Source organism: Lampetra fluviatilis, unplaced genomic scaffold (genome assembly GCF_964198595.1).
Source record: "Lampetra fluviatilis unplaced genomic scaffold, kcLamFluv1.1 SCAFFOLD_140, whole genome shotgun sequence".
Classification (NCBI taxonomy): Eukaryota; Metazoa; Chordata; class Hyperoartia; order Petromyzontiformes; family Petromyzontidae; genus Lampetra; species Lampetra fluviatilis.
In genome coordinates, this window is record NW_027620713.1 from 56,911 (window position 1) to 75,669 (window position 18,759).

Sequence of the window (18,759 nt, forward strand, 5' to 3'; positions counted from 1 at the left end):
CACCACACACACCACACCACACACACCACACACACCACGCCACACACCCCACACACACCACCAAACACACACCACACACACACCACACGACACACACTACACACCACACACACCACACCACACACACTACACACACCACACACACACCACACGACACACACCACACACACAGCACACACACACCACACACACCACACCACACACCCCACACACACCACACCACACACCCCACACACACCACACCACACACCCCACACACACCACACCACACACCCCACACACACCACACACACCACACCACACACCCCACACACACCACCCCACACACCATCACACACACCACACACACACCACACTACACACCCCACACACACCACACACCACACACACCACACCACACTACCCCACACACACCACACCACACACCACACCACACACACCACACACACCACACCACACACCCCACACACACCACACACACCACACCACACACCCCACACACACCACACACACCCCACACACACCACACACCCCACACACACCACACACACCACACTACACCACACACCCCACACACCCCACACACCCCACACACCCCACACACACCACACACACCACACACACCCCACACACACCACACCACACACCACACTACACACACCACACACACCACACACCCCACACCACACACACCACACACACACTACACACACCACACACCCCACACACACCACACACACCACACACACCACACCACACACCCCACACACACCACACCACACACCCCACACACACCACACACACCACACACCCCACACACACCACACACACCCCACACACACCCCACACACCACACACACCACACACCCCCCACACACACACACCCCACACACACCACACCACACCACACACACCACACACCCCACACACACCACACTACACACACCACACCACACACACTACACACACCACACACCCCACACACACACTACACACACCACACACCACACACACACACCACACTACACACACCACACCACACCACACACTACACACCACACACATCACACCACATCACACACACCACACCACACACCCCACACACCACACCACACACCCCACACACCACACCACACACCCCACACACCCCACACACACCACACACACCACACCACACCCCCCACACACACCACACACACCACCCCACACACCACACACACCACCCCACACACCACACACATCACACCACATCACACACACCACACACACACACACCACACTACACACCCCACACACCCCACACACGTCACACCACACACACCACACACACCACACACACCACACCACACACACCACACTACACCACACACCCCACACACACCACACCACATACACCACACACACCACACCACACACACCACACCACACACACCACACACACCACACCACACACACCACACCACACACACCACACCACACCACACACACCACACACCCCACACACCACACCACACCACACACCCCACACACACCACACCACACACCCCACACACACCACACCACACACACCACACCACACACCACACACACACCACACACACCACACACACCACACACCTCACACACACCCCACACACACCCCACACACACCACACACTACACCACACACACCACACACACCACACACACCACACTACACCACACACCCCACACACACCACACACACCACACCACACACACCACACACACCACACTACACCACACACCCCACACACACCACACCACACACACCACACACACCACACCACACACACCACACCACACACCCCACACACACTACACCACACACACCACACACACCACACCACACACACCACACACCCCACACACCCCACACACACCACACACACCACACACCCCACACACACCACACACCACACACCCCACACCCACCACACACACCACACACACCACACCACACACCCCACACACACTACACCACACACCCCACACACACCACACACACCACACACACCACACTACACCACACACCCCACACCACACCACACACACCCCACACACACCACACACACCCACACACACCACACACCCCACACACCCCACACTACACCACACTACACCACACTACCCCACACACACCACACACACCACACACACCACACACCCCACACACACCACACTACACCACACTACCCCACACACACCACACACACCACACACCCCACACACCCCACACACCACACACACCACACACACCACACACACCACACACACACCACACACACACCACACACACCACACACACACCACACACACCACACACACCACACTACACCACACACCACACCCACTACACCACAACACCCCACACACCACACACCCCACACACCACACCCCACACACACCACACCCCACACACCACACCCCACACCCCACACACACCACACACACCACCCCACACACACACACACCCCACACACACCACACCCACCACACACCACACACACCACACACCACACACACACCACACTACACCACACACCCCACACACCACACCCCACTACACCACACACCCCACACACCACACCCCACACACACCACACACACCACACCCCACACACACCACACACGCCACACCCCACACACACCACACACACCACCCCACACACACCACACACACCACACACACCACACACACCACACACCCCACACACCCCACACACACCACACACCACACACACCACCCCACACACACCACACACACCACACACACCACACACCCCACACACCCCACACACACACCACACACACCCCACACACACACCACACACACCCCACACACACACCACACACACCACACACACCACACACACACCACACCACACACACCACACACACCACCACACACACCACACACACCACACTACACCACACTACACCACACACCCCACACACACCACACCACACACACCACCACACACACCACACACACCACACCACACACGCCACACACCCCACACACACCACACACACCACACCACACACCACACCCCACACACACCACACACACCACACACACCACACCCCACACACACCACACACACCACACCACACACACCACACACCCCACACACACCACACACACCACACACCACACACACACCACCACACACACCACACACACACCACACACACCACACACACCACACCACACACACCACACACACCACACACCCCACACACACCACACACACCACACACACCACACCACACACACCACACACACACCACACACACCACACACCCCACACCACACACACCACACCACACACACCACACACACACCACACACCCCACACACCCCACACACACACCACACCACACACCACACCACACCACATCACACACACCACACACACCACACCACACACACCACACCACATCACACACACCACACACACCACACCACACACACCACACACACCACACCACATCACACACACCACACACACCACACACACACCACACACACCACACCACACACACCACACACACCACACACACCACACCACACACACCACACACACCACACACCCCACACACACCACACCACACACACCACACACACCACACCACACACACCACACACACCACACACCCCACACACACCACACCACACACACCACACACACCACACCACACACACCCCACACACACCACACCACACACACCACACACCCCACACACACCACACCACACACACCACACACCCCACACACACCACACACCCCACACACACCACACCACACACACCACACACACCACACCACATCACACACACCACACACACCACACACACACCACACACCCCACACACACCACACCACACACACCACACACACCACACACACCACACCACACACACCACACACACCACACACACCACACCACACCACACACACCACACACACCACACACACCACACACACCACACACACCACACCACACACACCACACACCCCACACACACACCACACACACCACACCACACACACCACACACACCACACACGCCACACACCACACCACACACACCACACCACACACACCCCACACACACCACACACACACCACACCACACACACCACACACCCCACACACACCACACACACCACACACACCACACACACACCACACACACCACACCACACACGCCACACACCCCACACACACCACACCACACACACCACACCACACACACACCACACCACACACACACACCCCACACACACCACACACACCACACACACCACACACACCACACACACCACACACCCCACACACCCCACACACACACCACACACACCCCACACACACCCCACACACACCCCACACACACACCACACACACCACACACACCACACACACCACACACACACACACCACACACACCACACACACCACACACACCACACACACACCACACCACACACACCACACACACCACACACACCACACCACACACACCACACACACCCCACACACACCACACACACCCCACACACACCACACCACACACACCACACACACCACACACACCACACACACCACACCACACACACACCACACACACCACACACACCACACACACCACACACACCACACACACACCACACGACACACACACTACACACCACACACACCACACCCCACACACCCCACACACCACACACCCCACACACACCACCACGTGTCCTCACCGTGCTGACTGCACCGGACCTGCTCCATTTCACCTTCACTTGTTACAAGTCAATCTGTAACAACATCAACATCATCAACATCGTTAATTACAACATCAACAACATCAACATCACCATCATCACCACCATCACCACCATCATCAACATCAACATCATCAACATCGTTACTAACAACATCAACATCATCAACATCGTTACTAACAACATCAACAACATCAACATCACCATCACCACCATCATCAACATCAACATCATCAACATCGTTACTAACAACATCAACAACATCAACATCACCATCACCACCACCATCAACATCAACATCATCAACATCGTTACTAACAACATCAACAACATCAACATCACCACCATCATCAACATCAACAACATCACCACCATTACTAACAACATCAACAACATCAACATCACCATCACCACCACCATCAACATCAACATCATCAACATCGTTACTAACAACATCAACAACATCAACATCACCACCATCATCAACATCAACAACATCACCACCGTTACTAACAACATCAACAACATCAACATCACCATCACCACCACCATCACCACCATCATCAACATCAACATCATCAACATCGTTACTAACAACATCAACAACATCAACATCACCATCATCAACATCGTTACTAACAACATCAACAACATCAACATCACCACCATCATCAACATCAACAACATCACCATTAACATCACCATCACCACCATCATCAACATCAACAACATCACCATTAACATCACCATCACCACCATCATCAACATCAACAACATCACCACCATTACTAACAACATCAACAACATCAACATCACCATCACCACCATCATCAACATCAACAACATCAACATCATTACTAACAACATCAACAACATCACCATCATCACCATCATCAACATCAACAACATCACCACCATTACTAACAACATCAACATCACCATCATCACCACCATCAACATCACCACCATCATCAACATCAACAACATCACCATCGTTACTAACAACATCAACAACATCAACATCATCACCATCAACATCACCACCATCATCAACATCAACAACATCACCATCGTTACTAACAACATCAACAACATCAACATCATCACCACCATCATCAACATCACCATCATCACCACCATCAACATCACCACCACCATCAACATCACCACCACCATCAACATCACCACCACCATCAACATCACCACCATCATCAACATCACCATCAACATCACCACCATCACCACCACCATCAACATGACCATCACCACCATCATCATCACCACCACCATCACCACCATCAACATCACCACCATCATCATCACCAACATCATCATCATCACCACCATCATCATCATCATCACCACCATTACTATCAACATCATCACCATCATTCTTATCAACATCACCACCATCACCACCATCAACACCATCAACATCACCACCATCATCAACATCACCACCATCACAGCCATCAACATGACCACCATCAACATCACCATCAACATCACCACCATTACTATCAACATCATCATCAACATCACCACCATCAACATCACCACCATCAACATCACCACCACCATCAACACCACCACCATCATCAACATCACCACCACCATCATCATCATCACCACCATCATCATCATCATCACCACCATCATCATCACCAACATCATCATCATCACCACCATTACTATCAACATCATCACCATCATTCTTATCAACATCACCACCATCACCACCATCAACACCATCAACATCACCACCATCATCAACATCACCACCATCACAGCCATCAACATGACCACCATCAACATCACCATCAACATCACCACCATTACTATCAACATCATCATCAACATCACCACCATCAACATCACCACCACCATCAACATCACCACCATCATCACCATCAACACCACCACCATCATCAACATCACCACCACCATCATCAACATCACCACCATCAACATCATCATCACCATTATCATCACCACCACCATCATCACCACCATCATCACCACCACCATCACCACCACCACCACCATCATCACCATCACCACCACCATCAACATCACCATCAACATCACCACCATCAACATCACCACCATCACCACCATCACCACCTCCACCATCACCACCATCACCACCATCATCACCATCACCACCTCCACCATCACCACCATCACCACCATCATCACCACCACCACCATCATCACCACCACCACCACCACCACCACCACCATCATCACCACCATCACCACCATCAACATCACCATCAACATCACCATCACCACCATCAACATCACCACCATCACCATCACCACCATCACCACCATCACCACCATCACCACCACCACCACCACCACCACCATCACCACCATCACCATCACCACCACCATTATCAACATGACCACCATCACCTCCACCATCACCACCATCATCAACATCACCACCACCATCACCATCATCACCACCACCATCATCAACATCACCATCAACATCACCACCACCATCAACATCACCACCACCACCATCAACATCACCACCACCACCACCATCATCACCACCACCATCACCACCATCATCACCATCATCACCACCACCATCATCACCACCACCACCACGATCACCATCACCACCACCATCACCACCACCACCACCATCACCATCACCACCACCATCACCACCACCATCACCACCACCATCACCACCACCATCACCACCCCCACCATCAACATCACCACCATCACCACCAACATCACCACCACCACCATCATCACCACCACCACCATCATCACCACCACCATCATCACCACCACCACCATCACCACCATCACCACGATCACCATTATCATCACCACCACCACCATCACCACCACCACCACCACCATCACCACCACCATCACCACCACCATCACCACCACCATCACCACCACCATCACCATCACCACCCCCACCATCAACATCACCACCATCACCACCAACATCACCACCACCACCATCATCATCATCATCATCACCACCACCATCACCACCACCACCACCATCAACATCACCACCACCACCACCAACAACATCACCACCATCATCAACATCAACAACATCACCATCGTTACTAACAACATCAACAACATCAACATCATCACCACCATCATCAACATCACCATCATCACCACCATCAACATCACCACCATCACCATCACCACCATCATCATCATCACCATTAACATCACCACCATTACTAACAACATCAACAACATCAACATCACCATCATCACCACCATCAACATCACCACCATCAACATCACCACCACCATCAACATCACCACCACCATCAACATCACCACCACCATCAACATCACCACCATCATCAACATCACCATCAACATCACCACCATCACCACCACCATCAACATGACCATCACCACCATCATCATCACCACCACCATCACCACCATCAACATCACCACCATCATCATCACCAACATCATCATCATCACCACCATCATCATCATCATCACCACCACCACCACCACCATCATCATCATCACCACCATCATCATCATCATCACCACCATCATCATCACCAACATCATCATCATCACCACCATTACTATCAACATCATCACCATCATTCTTATCAACATCACCACCATCACCACCATCAACACCATCAACATCACCACCATCACAGCCATCAACATGACCACCATCAACATCACCATCAACATCACCACCATTACTATCAACATCATCATCAACATCACCACCATCAACATCACCACCATCAACATCACCACCATCAACATCACCACCATCAACATCACCACCACCATCAACACCACCACCATCATCAACATCACCACCACCATCATCAACATCACCACCATCAACATCATCATCACCATAATCATCACCACCACCATCATCACCACCATCATCACCACCACCATCACCACCACCACCACCACCATCATCACCATCACCACCACCATCAACATCACCATCAACATCACCACCATCAACATCACCACCATCACCATCACCACCATCACCACCTCCACCATCACCACCATCACCACCATCATCACCATCACCACCACCACCATCATCACCACCACCACCATCATCACCACCACCACCACCATCATCACCACCATCACCACCATCAACATCACCATCAACATCACCATCACCACCATCAACATCACCACCATCACCATCACCACCATCACCACCATCACCACCATCACCACCACCACCACCACCATCACCACCATCACCATCACCACCACCATCACCATCACCACCACCATTATCAACATGACCACCATCACCTCCACCATCACCACCATCATCAACATCACCACCACCATCACCATCATCACCACCACCATCATCAACATCACCATCAACATCACCACCACCATCAACATCACCACCACCACCATCAACATCACCACCACCACCACCATCATCACCACCACCATCACCACCATCATCACCATCATCACCACCACCACCATCACCACCATCACCACGATCACCATTATCATCACCACCACCACCACCATCACCACCACCACCACCATCACCATCACCACCACCATCACCACCACCATCACCACCACCATCACCACCACCATCACCATCACCACCCCCACCATCAACATCACCACCATCACCACCAACATCACCACCACCACCATCATCATCATCATCACCACCACCACCATCACCACCACCACCACCATCAACATCACCACCACCACCACCAACAACATCACCACCATCACCACCACCATTATCATCAACATCACCACCACCAACAACATCACCACCACCACCACCATCATCATCAACATGACCACCATCACCTCCACCATCACCACCACCACCATCACCACCATCAACATCACCACCACCACCACTATCATCACCACCATCACCACCACCATCACCACCATCACCACCATCACCACCACCACCATCACCACCACCACCACCATCACCACCACCACCACCACTATCATCACCATCACCTCCACCATCACCTCCACCATCACCACCACCACCACCACCCTCTTCTGCCTGTCCATCTAGGACTCAGGCCGTGAGTCAATTCAACGTTTGACCAAATATCCACGCTCTAATGTTTAAGTTGATCATTTTCTAATATTATATTATTTTATTATATTATATTATTATATTATTTTATTATGTTTTATTTTTATTATTTTACTACTTCCCTTCTACGCGACTTTACCGAAAGAACCAAGAAGATCACTCCTCTCCTCTCCATTCCTTCCATCATGCATCGTTCCCATCCATGTCTTCCTTCATTCATCATTCCAATCATTCTCCCACTGCACCCTCCTCCCTCTCCTCCCTCCCTCCCCGTCTGTCCGGTCTGGCCCGTGTCAGGAGACACTCAACAGATGCCGTCTCTGGGGAAGAGGATGATGTAGATAACAATGAGGGGGCGAGCGGGTGGGTGGGTGGGTGAGTGAGTGGGTGAGCGAGTGGGTGGGTGAGCGGGTGGGTGAGTGGGTGGGTGGGTGAGTGGGTGGGTGAGTGGGTGGGTGAGTGGGTGGGTGAGTGGGTGGGTGGGTGGGTGAGTGGGTGGGTGGGTGAGTGAGTGGGTGAGTGAGTGGGTGGGTGGGTGGGTGAGCGGGTGAGCGGGTGAGTGAGTGGGTGGGTGGGTGGGTGAGTGAGTGGGTGGGTGGGTGGGTGAGCGGGTGAGCGGGTGAGTGGGTGGGTGAGTGAGTGGGCGAGTGGGTGGGTGGGTGGGTGAGTGGGTGGGTGGGTGGGTGAGTGAGTGGGTGGGTGGGTGGGTGAGTGAGTGAGTGGGTGGGTGGGTGGGTGAGTGAGTGAGTGGGTGGGTGGGTGGGTGAGTGGGTGAGTGAGTGAGTGGGTGAGTGGGTAGGTGGGTGGGTGGGCGAGTGGGTGAGTGGGTGGGTGAGTGAGTGGGTGGGTGGGTGAGCGGGTGGGTGGGTGGGTGGGTAGGTGGGTGAGTGGGTGGGTGGGTGGGTGAGTGGGTGAGTGAGTGGGTGGGTGGGTGGGCGAGCGGGTGGGTGGGTGAGTGGGTGGGTGGGTGAGTGAGTGGGTGGGTGAGTGGGTGGGTGAGTGGGTGAGTGGGTGGGTGAGTGGGTGGGTGAGTGGGCGAGTGGGTGAGTGGGTGGGTGAGTGAGTGGGCGAGCGGGTGAGTGGATGAGTGGGTGAGTGGGTGGGTGAGTGGGTGGGTGAGTGGGTGGGTGGGCGAGCGGGTGAGTGGGTGGGTGAGTGGGTGGGTGAGTGGGTGGGTGAGTGGGCGGGTGAGTGGGTGAGTGGGTGGGTGGGCGGGTGAGTGGGTGGGTGGGTGGGTGAATGAGTGGGTGGGTGGGTGGGTGAGTGGGTGAGTGGGTGGGTGGGTGAGTGGGTGGGTGGGTGGGTGGGTGAGTGAGTGGGTGGGTGGGTGAGTGGGTGAGTGAGTGGGTGAGAGGGTGGGTGGGTGGGTGGGTGAGTGGGTGGGTGAGTGGGTGAGTGGGTGAGTGGGTGGGTGAGTGGGTGAGCGGGTGGGTGAGTGGGTGGGTGAGTGAGTGGGCGAGTGGGTGAGTGGGTGGGTGGGTGAGCGGGTGGGTGGGTGGGTGGGCGAGCGGGTGAGTGAGTGGGCGAGTGGGTGGGCGAGCGGGTGAGTGAGTGGGCGAGCGGGTGAGTGAGTGGGTGAGTGAGTGAGTGGGTGAGTGGGCGAGCAGGTGAGTGAGTGGGTGGGTGAGTGGGTGAGTGGGCGAGCGGGTGAGTGGGTGAGTGGGTGGGTGAGTGGGCGATTGGGTGGGTGGGTGAGTGGGCGAGTGGGTGGGTGAGTGAGTGAGTGGGTGAGTGGGTGGGTGAGTGGGTGGGTGAGTGAGTGAGTGAGTGGGTGGGTGAGTGGGTGGGTGAGTGAGTGGGCGAGTGGGTGAGTGGGTGGGTGGGTGAGCGGGTGGGTGGGTAGGTGGGCGAGCGGGTGAGTGAGTGGGCGAGTGGGTGGGCGAGCGGGTGAGTGAGTGGGCGAGCGGGTGAGTGGGCGAGTGAGTGAGTGGGTGGGTGAGTGGGTGAGCGGGTGGGTGAGTGGGTGAGTGAGTGAGTGGGTGAGTGGGTGGGTAGGTGAGTGAGTGGGTGGGTGGGTGGGTGGGTGAGTGAGTGAGTGGGTGGGTGAGTGGGTGGGTGGGTGAGTGGGTGGGTGAGTGAGTGGGCGAGTGGGTGAGTGGGTGGGTGGGTGAGCGGGTGGGTGGGTGGGTGGGCGAGCGGGTGAGTGAGTGGGCGAGTGGGTGGGCGAGCGGGTGAGTGAGTGGGCGAGCGGGTGAGTGAGTGGGTGAGTGAGTGAGTGGGTGAGTGGGCGAGCAGGTGAGTGAGTGGGTGGGTGAGTGGGTGAGTGGGCGAGCGGGTGAGTGGGTGAGTGGGTGGGTGAGTGGGCGATTGGGTGGGTGGGTGAGTGGGCGAGTGGGTGGGTGAGTGAGTGAGTGGGTGAGTGGGTGGGTGAGTGGGTGGGTGAGTGAGTGAGTGGGTGGGTGAGTGGGTGGGTGAGTGAGTGGGCGAGTGGGTGAGTGGGTGGGTGGGTGAGCGGGTGGGTGGGTAGGTGGGCGAGCGGGTGAGTGAGTGGGCGAGTGGGTGGGCGAGCGGGTGAGTGAGTGGGCGAGCGGGTGAGTGGGCGAGTGAGTGAGTGGGTGGGTGAGCCGGTGAGTGGGTGGGTGAGTGGGTGGGTGAGTGGGCGAGCGGGTGAGTGGGTGGGTGAGTGAGTGGGCGAGCGGGTGAGTGAGTGGGTAAGTGAGTGGGTGAGTGGGCGAGCGGGTGAGTGGGTGGGTGAGTGGGTGGGTGAGCGGGTGAGTGAGTGGGCGAGCGGGTGAGTGGGTGAGCGGGTGGGTGAGTGAGTGGGTGGGCGAGCGGGTCAGTGGGTGGGCGAGCGGGTGAGTGGGTGAGTGAGTGGGCGAGCGGGGTGAGTGGGCGGTCGGGTGGGTGAGCGGGTGGGTGGGTGAGCAGGTGAGTGGGTGGGCGAGCGGGTGAGTGGGTGAGCAGGTGGACAAGTGAGTGGGCGAGCGGGTGGGCAAGTGAGTGGGCGAGCGGGTGAGTGGACGAGCACATGGGCGAGCGGATGGGCGAGTGGACAAGTGAACGGGCAAACGAGTGGGCGAGTGCGTGTGTGAGCGGGTGGGTGAGTGGTTTATTAAGCAGGTGGGTGAGTGGGTGAGTGGTTTAGTGAGCGAGTAAGTTGGTGGGTGAGTGAGTGGTTTAGTGAGTGAGTGAGTGGGTGAGTGGTTTAGTGAGCAAGTGAGTGAGTGGGTGAGTGGTTTAGTGAGTGGGTGGGCGAGTGGTTTAGTGAGCGAGTGAGTTGGTGAATGAGTGAGCGGGTGAGTGGCTTAGTGAGTGGGTGGATGAGTGGTTTAGTGAGTGAGTGGGAGAGTGGGCGAGTGAGTGGGTGAATGATTGAGCGGGTGAGTTGGTGAATGAGTGAGCGGGTGAGTGGTTTAGTGAGTGGTTTAGTGAGTGAGTGGGTGAACGAGTGAGCGGGTGATTGGTTTAGTGAATGGTTAAGTGAGTGAGTGGGTGAGCGAGTGAGCGGGTGAGTGGTTTAGTGAGTGAGTGAGTGAGCGGGTGAGTGGGTGAGTGGTTTAGTGAGTGAGTGATTCAGTGAGCGAGTGGTTTAGTGAGTGAGTGAGTGGTTTAGTGAGCGAGTGAGAGGGTGAATGAGTGAGCGGGTGAGTGGTTTAGTGAGCGAGTGAGCGGGTGAGCGAGTGAGTGGGTGAGTGAGTGAGTGAATGAGTGAATGGTTTAGTGAGTGAGTGAGTGGGTGAGTGGTTTAATGAGTGAGTTAGTGGTTGAGTGAGTGAGTGAGCGAGTGAGCAGGTGAGTGGTTTAATGAGTGAGTGGTTGAGCGGGTGAGTGGTTTAGTGAGTGAGTGCGTGGTTTAATGAGTGAGTGGTTGAGCGGGTGAGTGGTTTAGTGAGTGAGTGGGTGAGCGGTTTAGTGAGTGAGTGGTTGAGTGAGCGAGTGAGTGAGTGAGTGAGTGAGTGAGTGAGTGAGCGAGTGGTTTAGTGAGTAAGTGAGTGGGTGAGTGGTTTAATGAGTGAGTGGTTGGTTTAGTGAGTGAGTGGGTGAGTGAGTGAGTGGGTGAGTGAGTGAGTGAGTGGGTGAGTGGTTTAATGAGTGAGTGGGTGAATGAGTGAGCGGGTGAGTGGTTTAGTGAGTGAGTGAGCGGGTGCGTGGTTGAGTGAGTGGGTGAGTGGTTTAATGAGTGAGTGAGTGGTTGAGGGAGCGAATGAGTGAGCGGGTGCGTGGTTGAGTGAGTGGTTGAGTGAGTGGTTGAGTGGGTGAGTGGTTTAATGAGTGAGTGGTTGAGTGAGCGAGTGAGTGAGCGGGTGTGTGGTTGAGCGAGTGAGTGGGTGAGTGAGCGAGTGGATGAGTGGTTTAATGAGTGAGTGCGTGAGTGGTTTAATGAGCGAGTGAGCGGGTGAGTGGTTTAATGAGTGAGTGAGTGGGTGAGTGAGCGAGTGAGTGAGTGGGTGAGTGGTTTAATGAGTGAGTGAGTGGGTGAGTGGTTTAATGAGTGAGTGAGTGGGTGAGTGGTTTAATGAGTGAGTGAGTGGGTGAGTGGTTTAATGAGTGAGTGAGTGGGTGAGTGGTTTAATGAGTGAGTGAGTGGGTGAGTGGGTGAGTGGGTGAGTGGTTTAGTGAGTGAGTGAGTGGGTGAGTGGTTTAATGAGTGAGTGAGTGGGTGAGTGAGTGAGTGGGTGAGTGGTTTAATGAGTGAGTGGTTGAGCGGGTGAGTGGTTGAGTGAGTGGGTGAGTGGTTTAATGAGTGAGTGGGTGAGTGGTTTAATGAGTGAGTGGTTGGTTTAGTGAGTGAGTGGGTGAGTGAGTGAGTGGGTGAGTGGTTTAATGAGTGAGTGAGTGGGTGAGTGGTTTAATGAGTGAGTGAGTGGGTGAGTGGTTTAATGAGTGAGTGGTTGAGCGGGTGAGTGGTTGAGTGAGTGGGTGAGTGGTTTAATGAGTGAGTGAGTGGCTGAGTGGTTTAATGAGTGAGTGAGTGGGTGAGTGGTTTAATGAGTGAGTGAGTGGGTGAGTGGTTTAATGAGTGAGTGAGTGGGTGAGTGGTTTAATGAGTGAGTGGGTGAGTGGTTTAATGAGTGAGTGCGTGAGTGGTTTAATGAGTGAGTGAGTGGGTGAGTGGTTTAATGAGTGAGTGAGTGGGTGAGTGGTTTAATGAGTGAGTGCGTGAGTGGTTTAATGAGTGAGTGAGTGAGTGGGTGAGTGGTTTAGTGAGTGAGTGAGTGGGTGAGTGGTTTAATGAGTGAGTGAGTGGGTGAGTGGTTTAATGAGTGAGTGAGTGGGTGAGTGGTTTAATGAGTGAGTGAGTGGGTGAGTGGTTTAATGAGTGAGTGGGTGAGTGGTTTAATGAGTGAGTGCGTGAGTGGTTTAATGAGTGAGTGAGTGAGTGGGTGAGTGGTTTAATGAGTGAGTGAGTGGGTGAGTGGTTTAATGAGTGAGTGAGTGGGTGAGTGGTTTAATGAGTGAGTGAGTGGGTGAGTGGTTTAATGAGTGAGTGAGTGGGTGAGTGGTTTAATGAGTGAGTGAGTGGGTGAGTGGTTTATTGAGTGAGTGAGTGGGTGAGTGGTTTAATGAGTGAGTGAGTGGGTGAGTGGTTTAGTGAGTGAGTGAGTGGGTGAGTGGTTTAATGAGTGAGTGGGTGAGTGGTTTAATGAGTGAGTGAGTGGGTGAGTGGTTTAATGAGTGAGTGAGTGGGTGAGTGGTTTAATGAGTGAGTGATTGAGCGGGTGAGTGGTTGAGTGAGTGGGTGAGTGGTTTAATGAGTGAGTGAGTGGGTGAGTGGTTTAGTGAGTGAGTGGTTGAGCGGGTGAGTGGTTGAGTGAGTGGGTGAGTGGTTTAATGAGTGAGTGAGTGGGTGAGTGGTTTAATGAGTGAGTGGGTGAGTGGTTTAATGAGTGAGTGAGTGGGTGAGTGGTTTAATGAGTGAGTGAGTGGGTGAGTGGTTTAATGAGTGAGTGAGTGGGTGAGTGGTTTAATGAGTGAGTGAGTGGGTGAGTGGTTTAATGAGTGAGTGAGTGGGTGAGTGGTTTAATGAGTGAGTGAGTGGGTGAGTGGTTTAATGAGTGAGTGAGTGGGTGAGTGGTTTAATGAGTGAGTGAGTGGGTGAGTGAGTGAGTGGGTGAGTGAGTGGTTTAGTGAGTGAGTGGTTGCTTTAGTGAGTGAGTGGGTGAGTGAGTGAGTGGGTGAGTGGTTTAGTGAGTGAGTGGTTGAGCGGGTGAGTGGTTGAGTGAGTGGGTGAGTGGTTTAATGAGTGAGTGAGTGGGTGAGTGGTTTAGTGAGTGAGTGGTTGAGCGGGTGAGTCGTTGAGTGAGCGGGTGAGTGGTTGAGTGAGTGGGTGAGTGAGTGAGTGGGTGAGTGGTTTAATGAGTGAGTGAGTGGGTGAGTGGTTTAATGAGTGAGTGGGTGAGTGGTTTAATGAGTGAGTGAGTGGGTGAGTGGTTTAATGAGTGAGTGAGTGGGTGAGTGGTTTAATGAGTGAGTGAGTGGGTGAGTGGTTTAATGAGTGAGTGAGTGGGTGAGTGAGTGAGTGGGTGAGTGGTTTAGTGAGTGAGTGGTTGCTTTAGTGAGTGAGTGGGTGAGTGAGTGAGTGGGTGAGTGGTTTAGTGAGTGAGTGGTTGAGCGGGTGAGTGGTTGAGTGAGTGAGTGAGTGGGTGAGTGGTTTAGTGAGTGAGTGGTTGAGCGGGTGAGTCGTTGAGTGAGCGGGTGAGTGGTTGAGTGAGTGGGTGAGTGAGTGAGTGGGTGAGTGGTTTAATGAGTGAGTGAGTGGGTGAGTGGTTTAATGAGTGAGTGAGTGGGTGAGTGGTTTAATGAGTGAGTGAGTGGGTGAGTGGTTTAATGAGTGAGTGAGTGGGTGAGTGGTTTAATGAGTGAGTGGGTGAGTGGTTTAATGAGTGAGTGAGTGGGTGAGTGAGTGGGTGAGTGGTTTAGTGAGTGAGTGGTTGCTTTAGTGAGTGAGTGGGTGAGTGAGTGAGTGGGTGAGTGGTTTAGTGAGTGAGTGGTTGAGCGGGTGAGTGGTTGAGTGAGTGGGTGAGTGGTTTAATGAGTGAGTGAGTGGGTGAGTGGTTTAGTGAGTGAGTGGTTGAGCGGGTGAGTCGTTGAGTGAGCGGGTGAGTGGTTGAGTGAGTGGGTGAGTGAGTGAGTGGGTGAGTGGTTTAATGAGTGAGTGAGTGGGTGAGTGGTTTAATGAGTGAGTGAGTGGGTGAGTGGTTTAATGAGTGAGTGAGTGGGTGAGTGGTTTAATGAGTGAGTGAGTGGGTGAGTGGTTTAATGAGTGAGTGAGTGGGTGAGTGGTTTAATGAGTGAGTGAGTGGGTGAGTGAGTGAGTGGGTGAGTGGTTTAGTGAGTGAGTGGTTGCTTTAGTGAGTGAGTGGGTGAGTGAGTGAGTGGGTGAGTGGTTTAGTGAGTGAGGTGTTGAGCGGGTGAGTGGTTGAGTGAGTGGGTGAGTGGTTTAATGAGTGAGTGAGTGGGTGAGTGGTTTAGTGAGTGAGTGGTTGAGCGGGTGAGTCGTTGAGTGAGCGGGTGAGTGGTTGAGTGAGTGGGTGAGTGAGTGAGTGGGTGAGTGGTTTAATGAGTGAGTGGTTGAGCGGGTGAGTCGTTGAGTGAGTGGGTGAGTGGTTTAATGAGTGAGTGAGTGGGTGAGTGGTTTAATGAGTGAGTGAGTGGGTGAGTAGTTTAATGAGTGAGTGAGTGGGTGAGTGGTTTAATGAGTGAGTGAGTGGGTGAGTGGTTTAATGAGTGAGTGAGTGGGTGAGTGGTTTAATGAGTGAGTGAGTGGGTGAGTGGTTTAATGAGTGAGTGAGTGGGTGAGTGGTTTAATGAGTGAGTGAGTGGGTGAGTGGTTTAATGAGTGAGTGGGTGAGTGAGTGAGTGGGTGAGTGGTTTAGTGAGTGAGTGGTTGCTTTAGTGAGTGAGTGGGTGAGTGAGTGAGTGGGTGAGTGGTTTAGTGAGTGAGTGGTTGAGCGGGTGAGTGGTTGAGTGAGTGGGTGAGTGGTTTAATGAGTGAGTGAGTGGGTGAGTGGTTTAGTGAGTGAGTGGTTGAGCGGGTGAGTCGTTGAGTGAGCGGGTGAGTGGTTGAGTGAGTGGGTGAGTGAGTGAGTGGGTGAGTGGTTTAATGAGTGAGTGAGTGAGTGAGTGGGTGAGTGGTTTAATGAGTGAGTGAGTGGGTGAGTGGTTTAATGAGTGAGTGAGTGGGTGAGTGGTTTAATGAGTGAGTGAGTGGGTGAGTGGTTTAATGAGTGAGTGAGTGGGTGAGTGGTTTAATGAGTGAGTGAGTGGGTGAGTGAGTGAGTGGGTGAGTGGTTTAGTGAGTGAGTGGTTGCTTTAGTGAGTGAGTGGGTGAGTGAGTGGGTGAGTGGTTTAGTGAGTGAGTGGTTGAGCGGGTGAGTGGTTGAGTGAGTGGGTGAGTGGTTTAATGAGTGAGTGAGTGGGTGAGTGGTTTAGTGAGTGAGTGGTTGAGCGGGTGAGTCGTTGAGTGAGCGGGTGAGTGGTTGAGTGAGTGGTTGAGCGGGTGATTCGTTGAGTGAGTGGGTGAGTGGTTTAATGAGTCAGTGAGTGGGTGAGTGGTTTAGTGAGTGAGTGGTTGAGCGGGTGAGTCGTTGAGTGAGCGGGTGAGTGGTTGAGTGAGTGGGTGAGTGAGTGAGTGAGTGGGTGAGTGGTTTAATGAGTGAGTGGTTGAGCGGGTGAGTCGTTGAGTGAGTGGGTGAGTGGTTTAATGAGTGAGTGAGTGGGTGAGTGGTTTAATGAGTGAGTGAGCGGGTGAGTGGTTTAATGAGTGAGTGGTTGAGCGGGTGAGTCGTTGAGTGAGTGGGTGAGTGGTTTAATGAGTGAGTGAGTGGGTGAGTGGTTTAATGAGTGAGTGAGCGGGTGAGTGGTTTAATGAGTGAGTGGTTGAGCGGGT

General features: G+C 53.7%; 1 protein-coding gene across 1 annotated transcript in view; it reads right to left on the bottom strand.

The window, feature by feature from the left end:
• The window catches only part of LOC144954293 (uncharacterized), a gene marked incomplete at its 3' end in the record, with an annotated part of 99,594 nt that overhangs the window by 44,412 nt on the left and 36,423 nt on the right, over nt 1-18,759 (bottom strand). The window contains exon 3 of the mRNA XM_078884815.1: nt 4,781-4,834. Within this exon, the coding sequence (XP_078740941.1) occupies nt 4,781-4,808 (28 nt within the window). The remainder of the gene's footprint in view (nt 1-4,780; nt 4,835-18,759) is intronic.